This window comes from Acanthaster planci, linkage group LG10, assembly GCF_054643075.1.
Source record: "Acanthaster planci isolate LZ-2023a linkage group LG10, COTS_SCS, whole genome shotgun sequence".
Classification (NCBI taxonomy): Eukaryota; Metazoa; Echinodermata; class Asteroidea; order Valvatida; family Acanthasteridae; genus Acanthaster; species Acanthaster planci.
The window spans coordinates 14,399,591-14,421,375 of NC_141786.1; the positions used below are offsets into that span (position 1 = coordinate 14,399,591).

At 39.1% G+C, this 21,785-nt stretch overlaps 1 protein-coding gene across 12 annotated transcripts in view; it reads left to right on the forward strand.

Annotated features, from left to right (window-relative positions):
• The window catches only part of LOC110982055 (roundabout homolog 1-like), a 219,460-nt gene that overhangs the window by 148,341 nt on the left and 49,334 nt on the right, over positions 1 to 21,785 (forward strand). For all 12 annotated transcript variants that reach the window (XM_087141844.1, XM_087141849.1, XM_087141847.1 and 9 more), the window contains 4 exons: positions 350 to 480; positions 10,208 to 10,385; positions 19,281 to 19,471; positions 20,453 to 20,543. In XM_087141844.1, coding sequence (XP_086997970.1) covers positions 350 to 480; positions 10,208 to 10,385; positions 19,281 to 19,471; positions 20,453 to 20,543 — 591 coding nt within the window. The remainder of the gene's footprint in view (positions 1 to 349; positions 481 to 10,207; positions 10,386 to 19,280; positions 19,472 to 20,452; positions 20,544 to 21,785) is intronic.

Sequence of the window (21,785 nt, forward strand, 5' to 3'; positions counted from 1 at the left end):
TAACTTCTACATTTGTGTGCACTTTTAAAATTTTAATACAGAAAGAGCACAATAAATCCTTCATGTTGGTACGTCATAAATTGGCCATCCCTGTGTATATGGGATGTCACCTGATTAACTTGAAACTGGCAGACTTCTGCAGTTTATTTCCACCTCTATTCCCAGCTTGGCAGTTCCTTGATATTTTGCCCTGCATGGCACTCTAAGTGTGTGGATTGAACCCCAGACTCTCTATGGTTTTTCTCTACAGGTTAATTCTGCTTGTACTGGTTTCATCTTAAATCCCTTCTGCAGACAAACCAACAATTTAAATTTGTAGTTAATGTGATTTTTATGTGCTTGATTGCAGTTGTAGCAGCAAGAAGGAGAGAAGATGTTCCACCGAGCATCACTGAACATCCGCAGAATGTGGTTGTGCCAAAGAATGAGCCTGCTAGGCTTGACTGCAGAGCTGAGGGCAGACCAGAACCGAGCATCTCGGTGAGTAGGCTGTTTAATCCCTTGAAAGAAATTGCAGTATCGGTGTTGATGGGACCCTGCTCTAGAGAGTGTTCATTGATGTGGTCTTCATTAGGAAGACTTTGAGGAAGTAATTAGTGCATGCTTTGGGCTATCAAGTTGGCTGTGTGCAAGAAAGTCACACCATTGCCACTGACCCATGTCACCATGTGAGAAGCCATGCATAGGGACTTGCACACACATTCAACTGAGTAACTAAGTTGTATGTGTTGCATGAAGTGAGGTCTGTCATCTTTGAGGCATGCAGTTGCTGGGCAACAAAGCACCCCTTTGTGTTGTGTTGTCACACCTGTGACAAAAGAGGACACAGTCTTTTAGTCACAGTTACTGCACTGAAATGATTCTAAACTCATTTTCTTGAATGCTTTCAACAGCAAACGTGATCTACTGACCAGTCATTACAATGTTGCCCTCTGAAGATTAAGAACTAATAAGTAAGAGTTGAAACTATTGATGTTTCTGGATGTGCAACTTTTTTCTGGACACAGAAAGTCAAGTGGTGAAATATTCACTGATCACAACCCTCTGACATCTTTCAAAGTACATTATAAGGCACAGGTAGATTATACATGATTGACACGATTTGGGAAAGATAGAGCCTTCTGTGGTACAAAAACTTTGAGGGTTAGGGTACTGGTACTTAACTGGGTTTAAAAACTTAAGTGCAAGTACAGCACACCAGCTCAATCGAGAAGTAAAGATTCAGATGAAAGCCCATTCATAAAAAGAATCAAATATAATAAAGACTGGTGGTTTCCTGATGCTTGAAGCTATAAAAATCCAAACAACTGTTGCATACATTTGTCCCCTAGTAGCAGTATTCAAGAAGTAGAAGTCAACTCTGAATTTCATGGGGTCAGTCGATCAGCGTGTCATGCAGGGCCCAGGTTGTATAGCATACAATCAGTTTCTACCCATTGGCGCCTGCCTGACTTTGGAGGAAAAAATTGCTTCTATTATGCACAAAAATAATGGGAGCACCTGCCAGCAATAATGGCAGTGTGACTCTGTCGGTATGCACATAGTCTGACATTGAGCATGGAGACACAGCTTATTATGAACAAGTCTTCCTGCAGAGCAGACGCCCTTTCTCACGTGACTAAGCTTCTATATCTGCCACTTGCCTCACACAGTGAGACCAGACCAGACTCTGAATTATTAAAACAGCATGAACTTTGGACTGGGACATTTTAGTTTGGGAGAAACATATGCCGAGGCTCAAAAGGCCCAGGCAAGGAAGTTTTCTGAGACGCACTTGTGCAGCTTATATTTTTCTTCAATAGGGCCTGCTCTTTTGACATCACAGTTATGTGTCTTCTACAAGTGGCTGCTAAAACTATAGTTGGCTGTCAGTGCAAGAGTAAAAGAATGATTTACAAAATGTTAAAACTCCCGTGCAACCATCAGAACTCCAGATAAAAATATGTACTACTAAATGCTAAATGGAAATACATCCCCCTTCGAAATTAATGGGACAAATGACCAATCGGAACAAATTTGAAGTAAAATAAAACCCTACCAAAACTCAGCTAAACAACATACCTCATGGAGGGCATACGCAGCCCCTCTGCTGGGGCTGTCAGCCTTCAAGGAAACCATTGCAGTCTCTGGTGGTGCATAATTGAAGTGCTAATTGTTGATGCTGCAAGTTTATTAGACAGGATTTCATTTTCAACTGTAGGTCATACATCCTGTGCATCCAATGACATGTTTGTCTGTTGGGACTGTATGATTAATGATATGTAATTCTGACAGCTATGTGGATACTCACATTAGAACAAAAACTACAAAGGCACTGAAATGCCTTTTAACAAGAGCGGAACAAATATTGAAAGTAGGTTAAAAGAAAAACATAAAAACTTAAATTGCATGGCGAATAAAAAGCATTGTGGCTATAGAAGCTACACGAATGGACTGGAACGCTGCGATGCCAGTCATACCATTGGTATGTATTACTCTTGGCTGCAAGTGCAACCAGTTAATTGAGACATGAATCTGAGTGGGAGATTCAAGTTTTGAGTCGCCCCTGCAATACAGGATTTCAGTAAAGAGGAACTAGATGGTGCCATGTGGTCTGTTCACAAGAACCACCTAAGTGTATATCATGTGTAATGGTCAGAATTTTTACCTTTGCTCTCTGTACTTATGCATAGGATCTCTTCCTTACCAAAAGATTGGGCTGCATTGCAGATCTGATTGTATGTGAAGCATAGATTGTCAGGTCGTTGATAGTAGTAGTGTGTGAAGGGTCTCATTACACAAGTAGTTTACCCAAGAGTGCAGTCAAAAACATCCAGAATTTGTCTTCAAGACCACCGATGCCAGGTCAACTTAATTTCATTGTTTTTATATAACACACAAATCATGCACTACATTGTGTGGTTGTGCATGTGTGTGAACTTGACAAAGTAATTACAAGGAAGATGAAATGATCACTGCATTCACAAAGCAGTTCATGTAGGCCTACATTTTTGTAATAGCTGTGAGGGCCTTGCCTGTTTTTGTGGTTTTTTTGACATGGATCAGGTGTTCAGTGAAAAGCATAGTACAGGATTAATGTAGAGGTTGTTGTCTAGCAGTTGACATAACCAAGGTCTAGTCTTGCTGTGCCTACATGCATGAGGTCAGACTAATACTGCCAGACAGGCTAGGTGTCCTGGGAAGTGTGAAGACCTGCTTGGTTTTCAGTTGGTGAGGTGTGGGCAACTACCAGCAAACATCTGGGATTTTCAGCAGGAGCTTTCTGACCAGGACAGCAGGTGTGGGTGTGTGGTATCTTACTTCCTGTACTCAGCTAAACAACATACCTCATGGAGGACATACGCAGCCCCTCTGCTGGGGCTGTCAGCCTTCAAGGAAACCATTGCAGTCTCTGGTGGTGCATAATTGAAGTGCTAATTGTTGATGCTGCAAGTTTGTTAGACAGGATTTCATTTTCAACTGTAGGTCAGACATCTTGTGCATCCAATGGCATGTTTGTCTGTGGGGACTGTATGATTAATGATATGTAATTCTGACAGCTATGTTTATTATAATGTGATGATGGATTCCCACTGTTTGCTTTTATTCAAGTTTTATCAAATGGCTGTTTATTTGATGTTCCCAGATGAACTGAGCAAAATATGCAGTCGAAAATTGTAATTTGATTTGACAAGAACCATTGTTGGAGCACTTGCCAGTTGTAAAAAATTTATAGTTCTTAGTTCCAAGGGGCTTACAAGTTACAGCCTGTGAAAAATATTTAAAAAAAAAGCCTTTTCTACCTTGTTTCCACGGTTGACCCATTTGAAAATGACGAAAATCAAAAGGCAAGGCAATCTTTGAAGGAAATTTGTTGGGGAGAGATTACTCTGCTAAGTGCAAACTTGTTTGATTGATGTTCTAACGTGTTCTTCCCTAAGTCCTTGCCTCCCTGTAAATTAAATGCATTGAGAGTTTTTTTGAGGTATTGCACAAAGATTAATGAGGTAATATATTTGAATAATGCACTCTGGCCAGGGAGGTTAGAATAAATGATTTAACCTTGATCACATGAGACCCTTACAAAGTAAGGAAGCCTCATAACCCATGGCAGGCATCTGCAGCTTGAGAAAATATTTATGAAGATAGATGTAAAGGGGAATATACAAAAATATACATGGGGAGGTTGTGGTGGGGTTAGAAAAACAGCTGGAGTGGAAGGTTAGGCCCGTCAAGTGGGGTGGACATTGGAAAAGGTATCTCTAAACACACTCAGTGTTCACCACACAGTCACAGCACTGTGATTTACATATAGGGCCTACGTGGAACTGTAACATGAACATTTCGTATGCATAGGTCCTTACCAGATCTTATTTTACAAAACTCAAAATGTTCACTAGATTAGAACTTGATACAGTTTCATTTGTAAAATTAAGCAGAAATACCTCCAAAGTATCTAATGATACATTATTTGTCAGAACTCCCATGAGCCCTCAAATTCAACAAAAAGTGTCTGGGCTGTACTGTCCTCAATCCCTGCCAAGCATGCTGGTGGAATTTTACCAATTTGGAAGTCTTTGCCAAAACGGGGTGGGGATAAATTCTTACAGACTGAACAGATCTGTGATTTCCCTACAGCTGCAAACACAACCATTCTTTCAGTCTGTGTAACCAAGTGGGATTAGATGGAGATAAGTTAGAAAACAGCGCTACAGAGAGGGAAGACCCAGTGAGCAACCAGAGTTACAGAATTATTTTATTGTAACAATGTAAAATAGATTCCAACAAATTATACAATTTGTGTCTGTACACTGTAGCAATTATGTGTAAGTTATGATACCGGTTCGCACAGATCAATATTGCGGTATGACAGTCAATTGTGGCTGTATCCTGCAAGCATAAAAAAAATGATGCAATAATTACCACTGTGGATTTACACCCATTCACGTAACTACAATTTCATATTAGACTGGTAACAGATTTTAATTGAGACCTCAATCATTACCACTAAATGCATAATGTAACATGAGTTTCCTCTTTATAAAGGCCACTTCCTCAGCCTCAGCCTATGTTCTCAATATCTTTATCAAAGAATACAGCGGAACACTGTTATAACAAGGTCTGTTGCGTTATACAAATTACCCGGTTCTAACAGTTACCTAATTTTATCAGTAAACAAAGAAAAACAAAGACTGGAGACATGTTCCAGTGGCACAAATGTCCCAGTTATAACTATGATCTTGTTTAGCATTGCTGTTCTTTTCTGTGTTCAACTACATGTATCCCAAAATAATGGACTATAGCTCCAAGCTCACATCTTGATTTTAAATCATTACATGTACATGTTGCGTGGTAACACATACCAGCACTGAGAGATTTTCAAGACTTAGTGGCAATCAAGACTCCAAAATAGAAAGATCAATCTACATATCTTCAACAGTTTCTATCATCATGCCGCAGAGGATTAACTGTGATTCTTACAAGAGAAAAAAATACTGTGCTTCAAATCTTTGGCCAAGATATTTTACTGTAATCTCTTGAATAAATTTTGACCACAGCTTAGTAGACAAGTATACAAGTCACTTGTGATAATTTCATTAATTATACTGTTGAGAGCAGGCAAATAAATCCACCAAGATATGCTCCTACTCAACTGTCATTCTGACAACTCTCTTGTCAGTGAAAATGCACTCGCATAATCAGAAACAACTCGAAACAAAGTATAGTTCCTTAATATGTACAACAAAATTATTAACAGGTGGTAAGAAACAAAACAGCAGCAATTGCCTTGTGTAAGATTACACTCAATACACTTAGTAAGAAAATATGCAAATAGTCCAAAGAAAATCTTCAAATGTGTGCCCGCTATAGAATGTACACATATACATGTATGTGTGATTGCACCCAACTCAAGCTACCACCATCATTTTTACATGGAAAAACTATACAAAACTGACATGATAAGAAAAAAACAACCAAACAAAATGCATACATACCACGCAGCCTTCCACAATCTGTGCCCCTCCTGATGCCAACAATCCAGCACCACAAGACCCATGATGACTGAAAATCAAAAATGTTTTACAACAGTATTCACGAGTGTGAATACGTGGCAATACCAATAGTGTCTAATGCAGGCAAAACAGGAAAAGTCAGAAGAGACATGTGTTCTCCTCAGAGTTTGGAGGTGTTCTCTCTGAAAAATGCGCATTCTTGAGCCAAGAAGACTACTGTCCAGCCAATGCATAATAGTGGATCAGCGTCACCAAGGTAAAAGCTAAACAATACACAAAATTTTGGTGACAAAATGCAGAAGGGCGTTGGCAAGACTCCCTATGAGTGCACATTTGGCCAATACATAATAGTGCGTCGGTGTTGCTAAAAACAAAACGCCGAACAACACACACAATTTATATGACAAGATGCGGAAGGGCATTCGCAAAGCTATCTACGAGTGCACATGTGGTTAAATTTGCATAGAGCCGCATTCAATGTATTTATGGAAAGCTGTCACTTGAGGGCGCACTTACAATGTTGGATGAGCTATATTACAAGAATCAAATTCGATCGAGACCGAAGTCTCATGGAAAAGTGTGTATATAAGAGAATATAAACATAAGTTGACCATAAGAGAAATAGGTCAACCGGTCACACTGGACACTGGTCATTTCATGTTAACCATGCACATATAGAAGACTTTAACTATAGTACTCACTGAAGTTGTGTTCGCATTGGACTTTTTTGGTAAAACCTTTTTGGAGACTGTTGTGAATTGACAAAATTAAATCCAATGTTGAGAGTAGGTAAACTGTCCAAATTGTCAAGTGTCGATCGTTGGTTGTAAGGTTTTACCTTTCTGTTGTGGAAGTTTTACAGGGCCACCGGAGTGGCAAAAAATTACATTGTCAATTTTACGTCACAGAAAAGTCCTGTGTGGATGGCCAGTGTGATGTAACATTTACTTTTTGATCACATTAAATCTGTTCACTGGTCAGTGGGTTGTGACCTCTGTTTTTCCCTGTGCACATGTCTGTACTGCGCCTGTACATGACCGTGCATAAACACAACATGGATGTCAGAAAGTGTGCTAAACGCTTAGCCTACTTTGGCCATTTATTGATTGTGGTATTTGTAATATTATTCAATTAAAATATAGAATATCTCAGAAAATGATTATGAGATCTTTTTCAGTGGAGGAGGATCAACCCCTCATGTCTCACAGCTCTTAGTCCAGTAATGGCACTGTAACGAGAACTGCTGGATTGAAAGATCGAGACACCAAGTGTACATGTAATTCATTGGATAGGTTTTGGTCAACAAATGTTCCAATTTAGTTATAACTTTGCCTAGATTGAAATATATGAAGTATAAAATGAATCGCCGCTTTGTTGAGACGACATTCGGTGTCACAATGTAAGCTCAATGGGAGGGTGCCCTTGTGAGATTCTGAAAGCCCATGCTGCTGCTTGGTCATGGACTTCCCACAGGTCTGAGTAATCCACGTGCATGGAAGAAAAATCCCGATAGAATATTAACAAGAGTCACAGTAACGTTTGACAATTTTTAGTCCAGTGTGAACACAGCTTTAGTCACTACATGTAGTTCAGATTGTATGATAGGACTTGATAGCAGGGATGTGTGGACCAAAAATAAAGCATGAAAGTGAGTAGTTTAAACTTGGGCACAGTGATTGATATGACATTTGATTTCAACAATTCCCATAATTGGTTAAAGAAAGAGGTTGGTTGAGTTCTTACATTACAACCAGCTGATATGCAAACATTACCATCTTCCTTAATAATTTCATTGTGATGTTCACCAAATGATGGCAATGTCTGTGCATCATGGTACATAGTAGCTCTATGGTTTGTGAGTGGTATGTATTGCTGGACATAGACAGAACAAGGAAATGCTGGAGCCTGGATGGAACAGCATGAATGCCACGCATGCAGGAGACATTGTCAGTAGTCAAAATAACTCAGTAGATAATGCAAGGCTGTTGGATGCCATCTTGTCCTGTGTTTGCCTCCATAAGCAGTTCCAATTGATGACTAGTATAGGTAACTGTACTTTGACCAATGTCACCAAAATGATAAGTTGTTTGACCATCTATGTCATCAACCATTTGTAATCAGGGCCTGGGTATGGTTTCACTGCTGGTAATGAGTAGCCGATTGAATTGATCCGTATGGAGATGCAAATGACAGAATTGTGTGAGATGTCATTGACCATAACTGCTGTGAAAGTGGAAGCCAGTTACAAAATCTGAGTGATATCAAGTTTACACAAATAGTTCCACAGTGTAACTTGAGTGCACCTGTGTTGTGCATGTGCACTGCTAAAAAGCAGTTGACCGCTTTAGTTGAACTACACATCCATGTATAGTTGCACCCGAATGTACCCCACAATGGAGACTATGCTTGAATCAGGGTCAGTGTTCAGTATCCTCTGTATTGCGTGGCAGGGTGCGACACAATATTGATCAAATGCTATGCACTGTCTAAAATATATCGCATTGTGCGATGCAAAATGCACAGGGCCAGAAAAGCATCTTAACAGTTGGCATAACAACAGTACAGTATCGTTGTCATCAGATTAAACAATGACATCTTTTGTTACGGTGCACAATCCATTACTTATCAAAGATAGTAAATTAACCAGGAAAAAAGTTTTCAGAGGGTAAATTATAGTTGTATATTTATTACTGTTGAAGTTGATGACATCAGAAACATATCATTATCAGTGACAAGGCAAACATAAGGGCAAAAAGATTCAGTGACTTAACAGTGTAGAATGACGGCGTCACCATGGCTAGCATGGTCACACCTTGAATGTTGCCACAGATGTGATTTGAACCCAAATGAATGAGTCAATCTGGATATGTTGTTATGTCAACTGCAGAGAGTGACTTGCCAATATTGGCAAATGACAATATCTGTATCGATCACACTGTGGCTACAATATGGTACATATCAAGCTATATGTGCCCATGGAACGTGCTCATCTAATTCTTGAAAGTGTGCATGACCTACCAGTGCAACAACCAACCCGTCATTTACTCTAGCATAAAATACATCTCCAATATATGATGTTGAAGTTACACAGGAGTCAGAGCAACGTTTGCAATTGTGGGAAATATAACAGACCAATGTGACTATTAAATTCTAACAAAACTCTTTTGATGATATTCCGTCTGGTATGCCATTATTTTTAAGAAAATTGAAACAGAAGGTCATTTCTAAAGATGTGTCAAGTGACACGTTTTCAAATTTCAATGACTCCATGGTGATACTTTCTGCTCTTGATCTCAATCTGAGGTACTTCTGCATTTTTGATGTTTTGGCAAATTGTAAATACCTTGTTTGCTGAAGAGGCATTTATTGCATATTTTCAACCAGCAATCTTATTTATAGTTGTTTGATTCAGGAAGTTTAGAAGCTTACTACAAGAACCTAAATCATACATATGCACAGATTGAGTTCTTTAACCAACAACAGTTGTTTTTCTGGGGAAGTTTTGACTTCCAGTTGTGAGATGAGCCTTGACCTGTTGGGAACAGTTTTACATTTGTTGATTGAGCAAATGTTTGTCATTTTCTAAATCAATGTAAGTTCAAAACCTTGTACTTAAATTTTTTTGTATTTTTTATCATAAAATTCCTAATCAAGTGGCTTTCTGGTCAGTCTGCAGATCACAAATGAAAGGTGTGTTGTGTGGGGCAGCCAAGCGGTGTATTTACTGCACCGCTTTTTGTATGATGTATCAGAACATTACCATTGGTGATTCCAGTATTTTGACTCTTGTCCAGAAGTAGTAGAACAAGGTGACAATTAATTTGTTTATTTTCTTCAAGAAATGGATCACTGTTTGGCTGAATGGTGATCCTATGGTTTTGATTATGTCAAGGGTTTGTTAGGTTTCATGTGTGCAACATGCAGAGTTTAAGTGCAAACTGTCATATTTCAAAATGGGATGCAGCCATCATTCAAACATTTCATTGTTTGAAACATTGTGTCTATGGATCTACACTGATATTGCTGGATGTTTGCTGTTCTCAAAGCTATCAATACTGTCGCAGAAATGGAAAATAGACCTTGTTGGTGATCAGTATTGCAGAGTGCTGTATTGTGAATTACTCCTATTGCATTCAGATAATGTGGGCCTACGATGCTTACTTGCTTACCCATCCTAATTGGCTGATTGTCATTGTTTGTTTTTTGTCTGACAGTGGCTCAAAGATGGCTATGCCATGGACATGTCAACAGGCAGCGGTCATATCACCTTGCTAGATACTGGGGCCATGCTGTTTCTTACTGTCAGCAGACTGGATGTGGGGACATATCAGTGTGTAGCAATCAACCGAGCTGGAACAGCTCGCAGCAATAATGCTACCCTGGAGGTTGCATGTGAGTAGTTTCTATGGTCATTTCTATTAACAAAACTTGTCCTGTTTATGGTAGATCTGCATTCATGTGTTAGACTAATGCTGTGATGCAGGAGTTGTCAGACCAAGTTGAACAGGGGCTGCTAGATCCTTTTCAACATTAGTACATTTCTTTTTTCAAAGGATCACCTGCTTCCAATCTGAAATTAAAAATGTTACAAGTGCTGTGAATTAATAAACAGTACTTTTTCCTTCAATCTTTTACAGACAATAAATTTAACAGTTGAAGAAAATAAGGGTAATCAGATTGATCTTGTAGCTTATTGCTAAACTTTTTAAGAACAGTTTAAATTCAAAAGAAACTAACCTGTGCAAATATGAATAACAGGTGAAGACATCCGAGAAATCTATCCTTTTCTGCCACTTTTGTGCCTTATGTTAAAAATATGCTTTTGAGGTTTATAAAATTAAAAAAGTTATTATATCGCTTGGCAAGAGACAAATTGCTTTTTCTGAAAAACTCTGTTTGGCATTGGAGTGATGAAACTGATATTTTTGACAAATGATAAAAATGGAACCTTGCAGCTTCACCTAAATTGATTTCACTGGATATAATTTGAGAAATTTTTAAAATAGCCGGAGAGAATAGGCTTGTGCCGGGTACCCTGTTGATGTACGCTTGCGTGACTGTATTTGTAAATTTCAAACCCTGTCAGCCTAAATGACTTTTGTGCAGTGCTTACCATGTGGTAGTGCTTACCATTTGAGTTAAGAGTATTTTGTCAAATAAAACAATATGAATGAAAATTACATTATGTTGGGATTGACGATGAAGCGAGAGCAGACTGTGTAATATACCAGCAGTACTGAGACTCCACACGTAGAGTAAGTAGTGATCACGCACAAATTGTGCAGTTGATCGGCCTCTTATAGCTGGTAACCAAAGCACTGAATGTGCTCCATAAACCCAGAGTCAGTGAACCAGTTTAGTTTTTTATACCAAGAAAATGTCGTAGTCATCATTCAAACTTACTTTTAAATTAAAGCATTATGAATTTCTTCAGTGATTCAGCGGAACTGTGGATGAGGAATTGAACAAAAAAGCAGGAAGGATGTTTTCTGTATGCACAAAAGCATTTCAAATCTAAGTGTGTCTTTCATTCAAAAAAGGGAAATGTTGGCAGGTCACAATACAGTCGATCAGGCAAATGTCACTTGTCGAAGTAGGCCTATACATTAAAATCTCGACAACTTGTACCTAGGGAAAGGAGTTATCCTAAAAATATATTTATTTAAATAAACCACTTTATCGTGGTACCATCGTGTGGCGAAGCTTTCATATATCGCTTAGTCTTGTTTACCACGTGAAGTGCTACATTTAGTCCTATTTTTTTCACTTGGGTTTCCCTATGTGTGGTCACATGACCATTCCTTTTTGGTCACATGTCCACTGCATTGTCAGTGATTGGACTGCCTGAAGAGGACTACAATTGGACCAGCGTTAACAATCAGCTTAACTGGTCCCAGAGAGAAAACAAATGCACTTCTGGATCACTTGGCAGTGATGACTCGTATCCTACATGTACTTCCGATACTTTCAACGCCCTTTGAAGCATTTTGGTGGGGTTTTTTAATCAGAAACTTCAAAATAATTGGATATAATGGTGTGAGTTACTGAGGTATTTTTGTACATAAAAGCCCTGTAACCTGTGACATATGCAGCACTGATCTGGTCCGCACGTGACACGACCAGCGTTCACTATATGTGCACGTGCATTCCGCGTGTATGCGGTCATGCAGTATCAGGGACATTTCCTGTGAGTGGTTGCTGGTGCATTGGTGGTTTGCAGCTCTTGTCTGTTCTGATGTTCCTCGTGAAAAATTTGTTTTGTGTTTCATATACCCACAAAAACATAATTTGCTAACTGAAGGGAAGAATTTTGTTTGATTAAAAGGTAGGAGAGATTAACCCCAACATTTAGAACAATGTGCTGCTTGCTTCCTATGTACGAAAAAGAGCCTTGTTTCAGACACATGGTCCACCAGGGTCGCACAAAGTGCCATTTGTCATAAAGTGATCTCTTTTTGGGTACCTGATGTTGACCAAAAAACAGGTACCTGGTTCCAAAAATTACTCGAAATGCACACCTCTAAGGAGAGAACTATGAGAACTGTGTTAATGCAAAGACACAATTTCCCTCTTGTAAAGGATTTTATTTATTTGTTGCATGCCCATTTCTGTCTGATCTTGTAAGAATTACATGTATCATATGCATGAATTAAAATGTCTTATTTCATAATGTACAGCCATATACCACTAGTTTCCTTATGATTAGCAGAATGTTCCTGTATCTAATTGGCATTACCAGCCTGACCTACAATGTAAAAGGTTACAACCAGTTGCAGGGCAAACTCTCCAATCTTTTTAAACACAAAAATCGTGCGGATTAACTAGCTTACCGGCTACAGCTCAGCTGTATAGACCTGTGTCTGAGATAGCAATTGAGTTGAGATCTGAAGGGCCCTGTTGCTGTCAATGTCAGCTCATTGATGACATTTCCACCTGGGAAATCGACATCCTATATCGAGTCCTGGCATCTGTTATATATGATTCATGCACTGGATGAAATTGTTAGCAGCAAATGTGGATGATAAGCATTACTGATGTCTTTCAGGGTCATCAAATTCAAAGGATGGGCAAACCCACGTGTTTCACATACATTTAAATGTGCACATTAACTGTGCACATTTTTCCTGAAAATCTGGAATAATTGTGTTCCTTCATAGTCATCAGCTACCAGGCATGAAATGAAAGGATGGAATTGAAGTCCCTTTTTTTGCCTGGTGTCATGAGATAACAGAGATTGTTGGCTGATTTTTGTGGCATTTGTATCGACAGATGGATCTGCTGCCTCTCAAATGTATCTGCATTCTCAGCACCCTGAAATAGAAAATTGTTGGTGTCTTGAACTTGGGGATTTTGGCAGGGTTATCTGGACCCATCTTTTCCAGTGAGGTCTTGAATAACCAATTAGATGGAGTCTGGGTGATAAAAGCTGGTTGGTATGTCTCCCCAGGGTCTTGCCTGCTGGCTAGGATGTCAATCATCAACTGGCTGCAATGGTTCCCTAGTGATTGGTATTGGGTCAACATTAGGATGGGTTCACTACAAAAAGGCAACTTGGTCCTGTCTGGTTATGATCCAGGGTAAATAGTGTGCATTGAGGGAGGGCAATAGCTGAGAGCAGTGGGGTAATAGTTTCTCAAGTTGTCAGATGTCCTGTTGCTTTAGGCTTTTGCATTAATGGCATGTTTACATCTATTTTCTTACCACAAATGTTATGCATAACTCTGGAAATGGTTGAAAAGGAATTTAAGGTTAAAGTAGGTATATTTTTGGCCAAGTTAACTGCTGGTGGTCGCATGGAGGAATTCCTCCATGATGGCACTAATTAGTATCAGTCATAACAACTTTTAAACTTTGTCTTATAATAATGCTGTAGGGTAGACTTTATTCATGTTCTTGTTAGAGAATGGGACCTAATGGCTTCAGTTTGTTTGGATTGACTACTGTCAATGCCAGACCATTTTGTTGCAAATTGCAGTAAGGATTGCCCTATTTTGCTTGGTATCTGTTTACTATTGGCCATGTCACAGTGTTCACAGCCAGTCAGCGTGTCTAGTAATCCTAGAGTGGGATTCTTTGCTAAGGAGCAAGCCCTGAGCTCCCACACTTCATTCTTCTCAAGTCCTGTTTGCTATCATAATTGTGTTTGTGACTTGGGCCAAACACTGTTGCAATTCAGGGACTTAGTTAAGGTTTCTGGGTTTGTGTTGGTTACATTGAGGTCCAAGGATCTGATTGCTTTGGGGTTATTGAGCTAAATAGGGCAGACCATTGGCAGACTCCCTGCAGGCAGATATTGTCTTGGTCTTCCAAGAAGGTTTTTTTATAAGTGTGGTTGTAGGGATTGTTAGCACTGCATAGACCCACCAGCCAACCCAATAAAGCCAGTCTGGCTCCAGACAAGATTGGCCTGCATTGTGTCATCCCTGCTCCTAGGTGTCTACTGTCCACTTTCAGCTGTGTTATTCAGTAAATTAGCACTGTGGAAATCCTGTGCATTGAGGATTGACAATGCTCAGCAGGGGTTCCATCTGCAGCATTGTGGTAAGTTTACTCACACATGCCTTCTCTGCTGTGCTAAATCAAATACATTACTCCCAATCAAATCAGTGTCATGTTGCTGACATGATGGGCAGTAACAAGGGAGGAAACAAGCTTGAATTGTTATCAATCAGATTGTTTGGGAAGGTCTCATCAGTGAAAGTGGCATTGTCCTAATGGAATGTTATCCTTGGAAAGAAAAGATAGGTTCCTTGTTCAGTTCCTCAGCTCTTGTTAGTATGTTCCCATTCTCCTTATGGTGGGACAGTTGGGAAATAGTTTCAGTGGATAGGCCTTTTCCACTTACACTGAATCATGTGCAAAGCTGCCTTCATTACTTGAGGCTGCTGTACATATTTTCTGCCTTGGCATGAATGAACGCAATAGATTCTTTTAAACCTACAGTTAACATTTGACCTTGGTAAGAATGTTTGTTATAATGGGTAAATTATCATCCTTCCAATAGAAAACCTAGAAACTTAGAAAACTCACCGAGAACATGAATCAATCTGTGACTGTTTTGATTTTCCTGACATAATTTACAAAGCTCTTTATCTTCAGTTCTTCCTGGGAGTATGTCAGGAAAAAAGTGCATCAATAAGATTTGTAGGCAGGCGGTAGATGGTGCGAACCCACCTGAATGTGGGATGTTCTTGTACATTCAGTGCTTGAATGAAACAATGTTGAAGGGAGAAGGAAACATTATTCAGAGATTTCATCTCCCCAACAGAAACTTTTGTCAAAAGTTATTTTCCTTCATTAGTGCTGAAGTCAATTTTGAAATAGTGAACCAGCAACTTGGATTGTAATATTTCAAAAGTTTTTGTAGGAAAAGAAAACCTAAACAAATTAACCTCCCTTGGATCCCACTTGAAAAAATCTTGCTCTGATACACTAGCAAACTAGTCTGTTTAGCAAAAATGAATTCAATGTTTGTGAAGCTTGGAATGTAACTTTATTCTTTTCTGCCATTTTAGGCAGTATAGTAAAAAAGGACCAGATTAATAGAGTTCAAGCAGTATGAACATGCAGAGTGTTTGCAAGTGACACAAACTGGAATGAGATGGGCTTCACATGGCAGCCTGGAAATTGCAGAAGACTTGCCTCACATCTGTAGGGAGCATTAGCAGGAGTAGGTTGAGCATCGGGTTGCAAAGCCTGTCAACTTACCTTCCCTCCTGGTAATCTCATGTCTTTATCAAAGCCCAGTGGCTTTCTCAGTTACCCTCATTGCAGAAATGTCAAAGTTGGGGTTGTTCTTTGTGGGTCACCGTGAGACATGCCAATGTGGAAAACACCAAAGTTGGACAATTCACCTTGCAAGGACATGCATACAAATGACACAATTCTGTGCAAGATTTCCTAAAATATTTGGGGACATGATTCATTTGAATTTTTATTCCAAACTGTTGAATTAGGTTCCAACATTTCGGATTCCAACCACAATGTTTGGAAAACTGAGTTTCAAATTTGGCTCCAAATTGGATGCTTACTGACAATGTATTTGAATAACATCTGTAAGTATTATTTACAGCCATTAGCAATATTCAACAACTGGATGTCTGTGGCCAGTGTTCGATTTCTTCAAAATTTTTGCGTAGGAATTACATAATTTTGTGTAGCTGTTTTTTCACAATATAACTGCATTGAATCCCTGAATATCCATATAAAAGAAAACAGTTAAACAAACAAAGTTTTTGAAAACGTTTTTTTCAAATCATTTTTAGATCAAGTGGGTACTCAATTTCTTACATTTTAAAAGTTGGTTAAGTAGGCATAAAATACCTAAAAGTAGGGGTAAAATACCTGCGAATGGGATCTTCCTACAAAAGCTGCACATGATGAACATCAACAGTTAAACACACCTGAGTATCCTTCCCTTTTTTCTGATGAACAAAATGGCACTGTTGAAAGAATCTGGCTTTTATTTTACTTGCAAAAGTGTGAACACTGGTGTTGGCTTTCTTGTGTGGCTGGTGATGGCTTACTAGCAAAGGGATACATGTATGTTGATGTACCTTAATGCTGTGCACTCTGATTTTTCGCCTGTTGTGCCTTGCCGGAGCAATATTTTTTACAACGAATTTCATTATAAGTGAAATCAGAAACTCCTAACATCCTGATTCAAAAATCTGTATTTTACACAAAATCTTGACCCACTCCAGAGTTCCAATGATTTTTTTTATTTTTGCTTGATTTGTCTATTTTTTTGGTAAAGTCTGACATGAACTCTTTACAGATGCACCCAAAATAGGAAAATAATCTAACAAAATTTTGTTTGGGTAAGTGGAGATATTAATTTAGCAGAATTTGTCAACTTTAAAGAATTTGTTAATGTTTGGGTTGTGGGAATTTTTTTAAAGTGCATCACATTGGTATTGTTGGGCAACACTCAGCTGAATTATTACCTAATTTCTGGACGCTGCTGTTTTTGAATTTTGGATGAAATTTCTTAACACTGAACAGGTTCAACAGGTCCAACAGCATTTATTTTGAAGGTTATAGTACAAGTATTTAACAAAATAAATTTTTTCAACAAGGGATTGGCAACAAGTCAAGTAAAGTTTAAAGTGCACAACATTTGGGGACTCTAAAAATGTATGTACAATCTGGTGGCACACGACGTGCTATCCTTTTCATTGATCTTCCCATAAGTAACGTTAGTCAAAAACGAAACATCCATCACTTTTTTATTCTATCCAGTGTAAGTTGAACTTGTTTTTCACTCTTCCATTAATTCATTTTACATTTCCTCCACGTTCAACTTACATTTGACATGTTCAGAAGATAAAACTGAATGCAATGTCAAACTGTGAGACATGAAACGATGACCCCGTGTTGTTAGTCCGTCATGTACGTACTGGATGCACACTCTGCCCGGAGCTGACCATGCATGCCACGCCGCGCATATTGCACGTGTTATTGGTTACTGACTGTATTTTGGCTATCTGAAGTGAACACGAGTTGTGTGGAAATTAATGAAGTCAGCTCCTCACCGATTTCTACATTTCAAAGGATTATGTGCCCCGCTGTATGCATGCTGTAAATCGAACTGTTGTTTCAAGCATATCACAGCATGAAGACCTGTGTATTTTTGCATCGCACAATGTGCGATTTATGTTTGAAAGTGCGTAGCATTTGGTTGATAGTGCTTTGCAAAATGCGATGTAATACAGGGGAAATCAAACATTGTCTTTGGCAACATACTGTTTGAAGTTAAACACATATTTCAGTGTGAAATTACAAAACAGGTCAGTGTTGGAGTGGGATCCATCGCAAGTCCTTGCACAGGTCCCTTCACAAGGCCAGTCATAAGTAACAGGGTGAACAATAACAAAAGCATGCTTTTGTCACAACTCATTTGAATAGCTTGTGAATTGGCTTAAGACATGATGACTCGTGATGTACTTACAGGGACTCACAGGGATTTGCAGGAACTTATGATGGACTCAAATACAGCACTGAAACAGGTTGATAGTTATGCTGCTAGAATCAAAATCTCAAACCTTATAATTTTGTTCAAGGGATGAAGTGGAATAAAAGGAAAGCACTTTCAGAAGCAAAGTAGAAAGTGATGAACGCCTCCAACTTGGATTTTTTTTTAACTTATACACTTACTGCATGAGCATGCTAACTGGTACCCACCATTTATATTATGCAGTGTCACCAGCTGTTCGCAGGACATCGGGATTATATGAAATCTGATCCCAAGCTGGTTCTCATGCTTCCCAGTCCCCCCTGGCATTGAGCAGTATTGGTGTGCATTTAGTTCCCCTGCTCTGTGCTACAAGTATTTATATATGACACTGTATCTAGGACTTCTTCTGCAGGTCACCCCATTTCAAATACTGATTCTCAAATGAAGCTTTTTGGGTGGAGAAGTTTGAATGGCATCAGCAATAGGATATAGACCTGAAAATTCAATCTGAGAACTGCCATGGAAGTACTAGTCTAACCAACAGGAAACATCTCTGTATTAACAGTACTGAATTTCAGTTGTTACTGAGAAAGAGCAAGTGCATTGAGAGATTGCCTTTGGACAGATAGAAGACTTGTCAAGATGAAAGCCCTTCCATGTCGTCTTGTTTTTACCCAATTGCTGAGCTCATAAGTGATTGATTTCATCGACGCGTCTGTCTGTCTTGACCGAGTTAACTCACTCTGAAATATGATGCAACCTTGATAAAAAGCAACATGTAAGTCACATGTGTAATACGGGCCATCCCTGTTCTTTGGACACATCAGTGCTTTCCCTGCTTCATGGGGTTTCTCACTAAAACCTTGAGAGAAGATGTTTGTTAAATCTTTCTTCTTAACTTCAAGTGAAGTTGACATACTGTTTATAATTTGCTGAGTTTATTGGGCAAGGAAGTGACAGTTTGCAAGTGCAAGGTCTCAGTAAGCACATTTGTACCGGTAAATGTGGTCTGTTTAAACATAGAACAAGGATCTATGGTTTAAAGAAAGCTTGTTTATGTGTAGTCCTGTGGAACTGCACCATTTCCACAGAAAAGTATTTCTATAGAGATAGTGTTGTTAACTTCATTAGATAAAGTTTTCAGTCTTCTTTGATCCCTAGGGAGATTCCTACTCCTGGTCAATGGTCAATGAGGGTGAATATGACCACCACTTGTAAGACCTGAATTCTGTTGCTGCATCAACCCCAAGTAGTCAGGGTTCATGAAGGAATGAATGAATGAATGATAATTTGTGATAAATTAGTGCAAGACCTAATTTGTATCATTACAGTTTTACGGGATGACTTCCGCACAGACCCATCTGACTCTGTGGGTCTGGCTGGTGAGCCTGTGGTGTTGGAATGTCAACCCCCCAGAGGTTACCCAGAACCCACCGTCACCTGGAGCAAAGATGATGAAGATGTGATAGTAGATGGAGACAGAGTCAAGGTGCTACAAGATGGAAACCTCATGATATCACAGGTACGTATCCAGTCTGGATTCTGTAGGGTAGGGGTGAGTGGGGCTAACCACATGACTGTGGACAGAGACAAGACCTGTCAAGATTCTCTATGTCACAGGAAATGTCAGGGTCATTATTAAGTTATCAGCTTTTGTATTTCTGGACCTCTTTTACTTGTTCCTGTTTTCAAAGCATTCTTTGTGTCTCACTTCTTGAAACAATGTATGGCTGCTAGTGTCTCTTGGATGTTGACATTTTTTGTGGCTTAACATATGCACTGATGAGTTATTTACAATGTCATAGTGCCACCAATTAGCCATTGAAAGTGTAATTACTCATGTAAAAACCCCCTTGCCTTTGTAGAGATGTCCAGTTCCTGTGCCATCCCTTTTATAAATCATTGCCATACTAGTGCACCTGATAAAACAAGCAGCCATGTTGCTCATGGTTCTGTCGCTCCTGTGTTATTGTTAAGGGGCAAAATCTGGAAAAAGGAAAACCTACAGCTGTAGCGCTGATTATTTACAGACAAGATGCCTTACATTCCGGCAGTCCTTGTGAATGTTGCTAAGTTTGTCATGCTTTTACAAAATGGATAGAGATTGTCTGTTGACACTGTGATGTCAGTTGCCCTCCCCAAAATAGCTGCTGACATGACTTAGTGTGCATTATACATGTATTTCAGTGCTTTCAGCCATTTTATTTGTCACCTAAGAAAGCTTCAGATGAAGAGCTTATGTCATGAATACTGACGTGATGATATGAAAGCAACTTTTCTGTATATGTGAAGGTGTTTAACAATAAGCTAAGCTTGCTTCTCCCCAAATTACACCAGAGTAGCATTGTCTCAATGTGTATTATAATTGTTTGCAGCAGGGAGGTCTGTTATCTGAGTTCTCATATTGTTGGAAATTCTTACTGGTATACCCTGAACAGAACTGTTAAAATTAAGAATTGGACAATGAATTGTTGAAATTATAATAATTGTTTGTTGTCACCAGGCTAGGCGCACAGACACAGGCAGCTATGTGTGTATTGCAACCAATTCGATTGGCACGAGAGAAAGCCCACCTGCCATACTCAATGTGCATGGTAAGTCACTCATTTTAGTATCTTGTACTTCCTTCAGGCTGTTGTTATCCAGATACTTAGTTGGTATTTTTTGTTTTGTGATGGCTAATCACCATTTCCTGTATTGAGATCAAAGATTATCATTGTTTTGTTGGGGGTTCGATCATATGGCAATACTAAAAGAGGGACAGGAGTTCTTTTTTGAGTAAAAATGGTGGAATTTCCAAACTTGGGTTGTGACATTTTGCTTTAGAGTGCTTTTGCTGTTAGACATGCAGGGCAATATTGATAGTACATAAACGATGTGAATTAAACAACAAATGTTCCAGTCCTTTGTTTTGTGTAAGATTTGAGTAGGGGAAAGTATTAAAACATGACTACTTTGCTTGATTAATAGGGCCTAAAGGTATTGAAGTCCAGCTAATAGCTTCCTACAGACTTATGAAACATCTGATTCTAAACATTCCAAGTTTTGATTTGTTGTGTCTACCATAGAACAAGGAAATTTCCAAAAATTATCCCCCTTGCAGGAGCACGGCAATTTTAAATTTATCCTTGAGGATCAATGTATGTATGAATTTAAGGACAGGTCAATGGGCGGAGCAAGACTGGTATTTCATTTTAATTCTTTGACAGCTGAGAAATACTACTCAGCCTTGACCATTCCACAGAAAGTTGAGACACTCCAATCACAAGTGCCTTTGTTGTAATGATTCTTTCAAGTGGCATTTCCCTCCAATCAACTCTGGTTCACTCCCAGATAACTTGACAATGTGTCACTGTTACTGCATGCACTGAGGTTGGAGATTGCAAGGTAGTTGAAGCAAGCCAGATGTGGTTGTCACTAGGTTTCTGGTCATTTTAGCGATTGCCTTGTGCATCTGTGAACAGTGAGGCTCCTGGAGTCCTACATGTAGTTGTTGGTGCATCCAACAGATGAAGGTTTTTGGCAAAGGTGGACTGCCCAAAATGAAAACAAAAGCTAAAAGAAAATAGTATTCTTGAGTTAGGGGTAGTTTTGCTGCAGTGAGAGGGTGTAATGGTGTTATGACTGCAAGGGGAGTACTGTGACCAACCCTACCCTTATTCTATTATCTTTGTGTCTCAAAGGTAGCTTGTGGTTTTCTGCCTACCCTTATTTAATAAAAAAGACTAATATAAACTTCAAGTGAAAATGTACCTTGTGTGGAGGAATAAGTTATTACTGTATTTTCAAGAAGTGTTCTTTTATGGGCAGTAGTGCCTACTAAAGTGTGTGTTTTG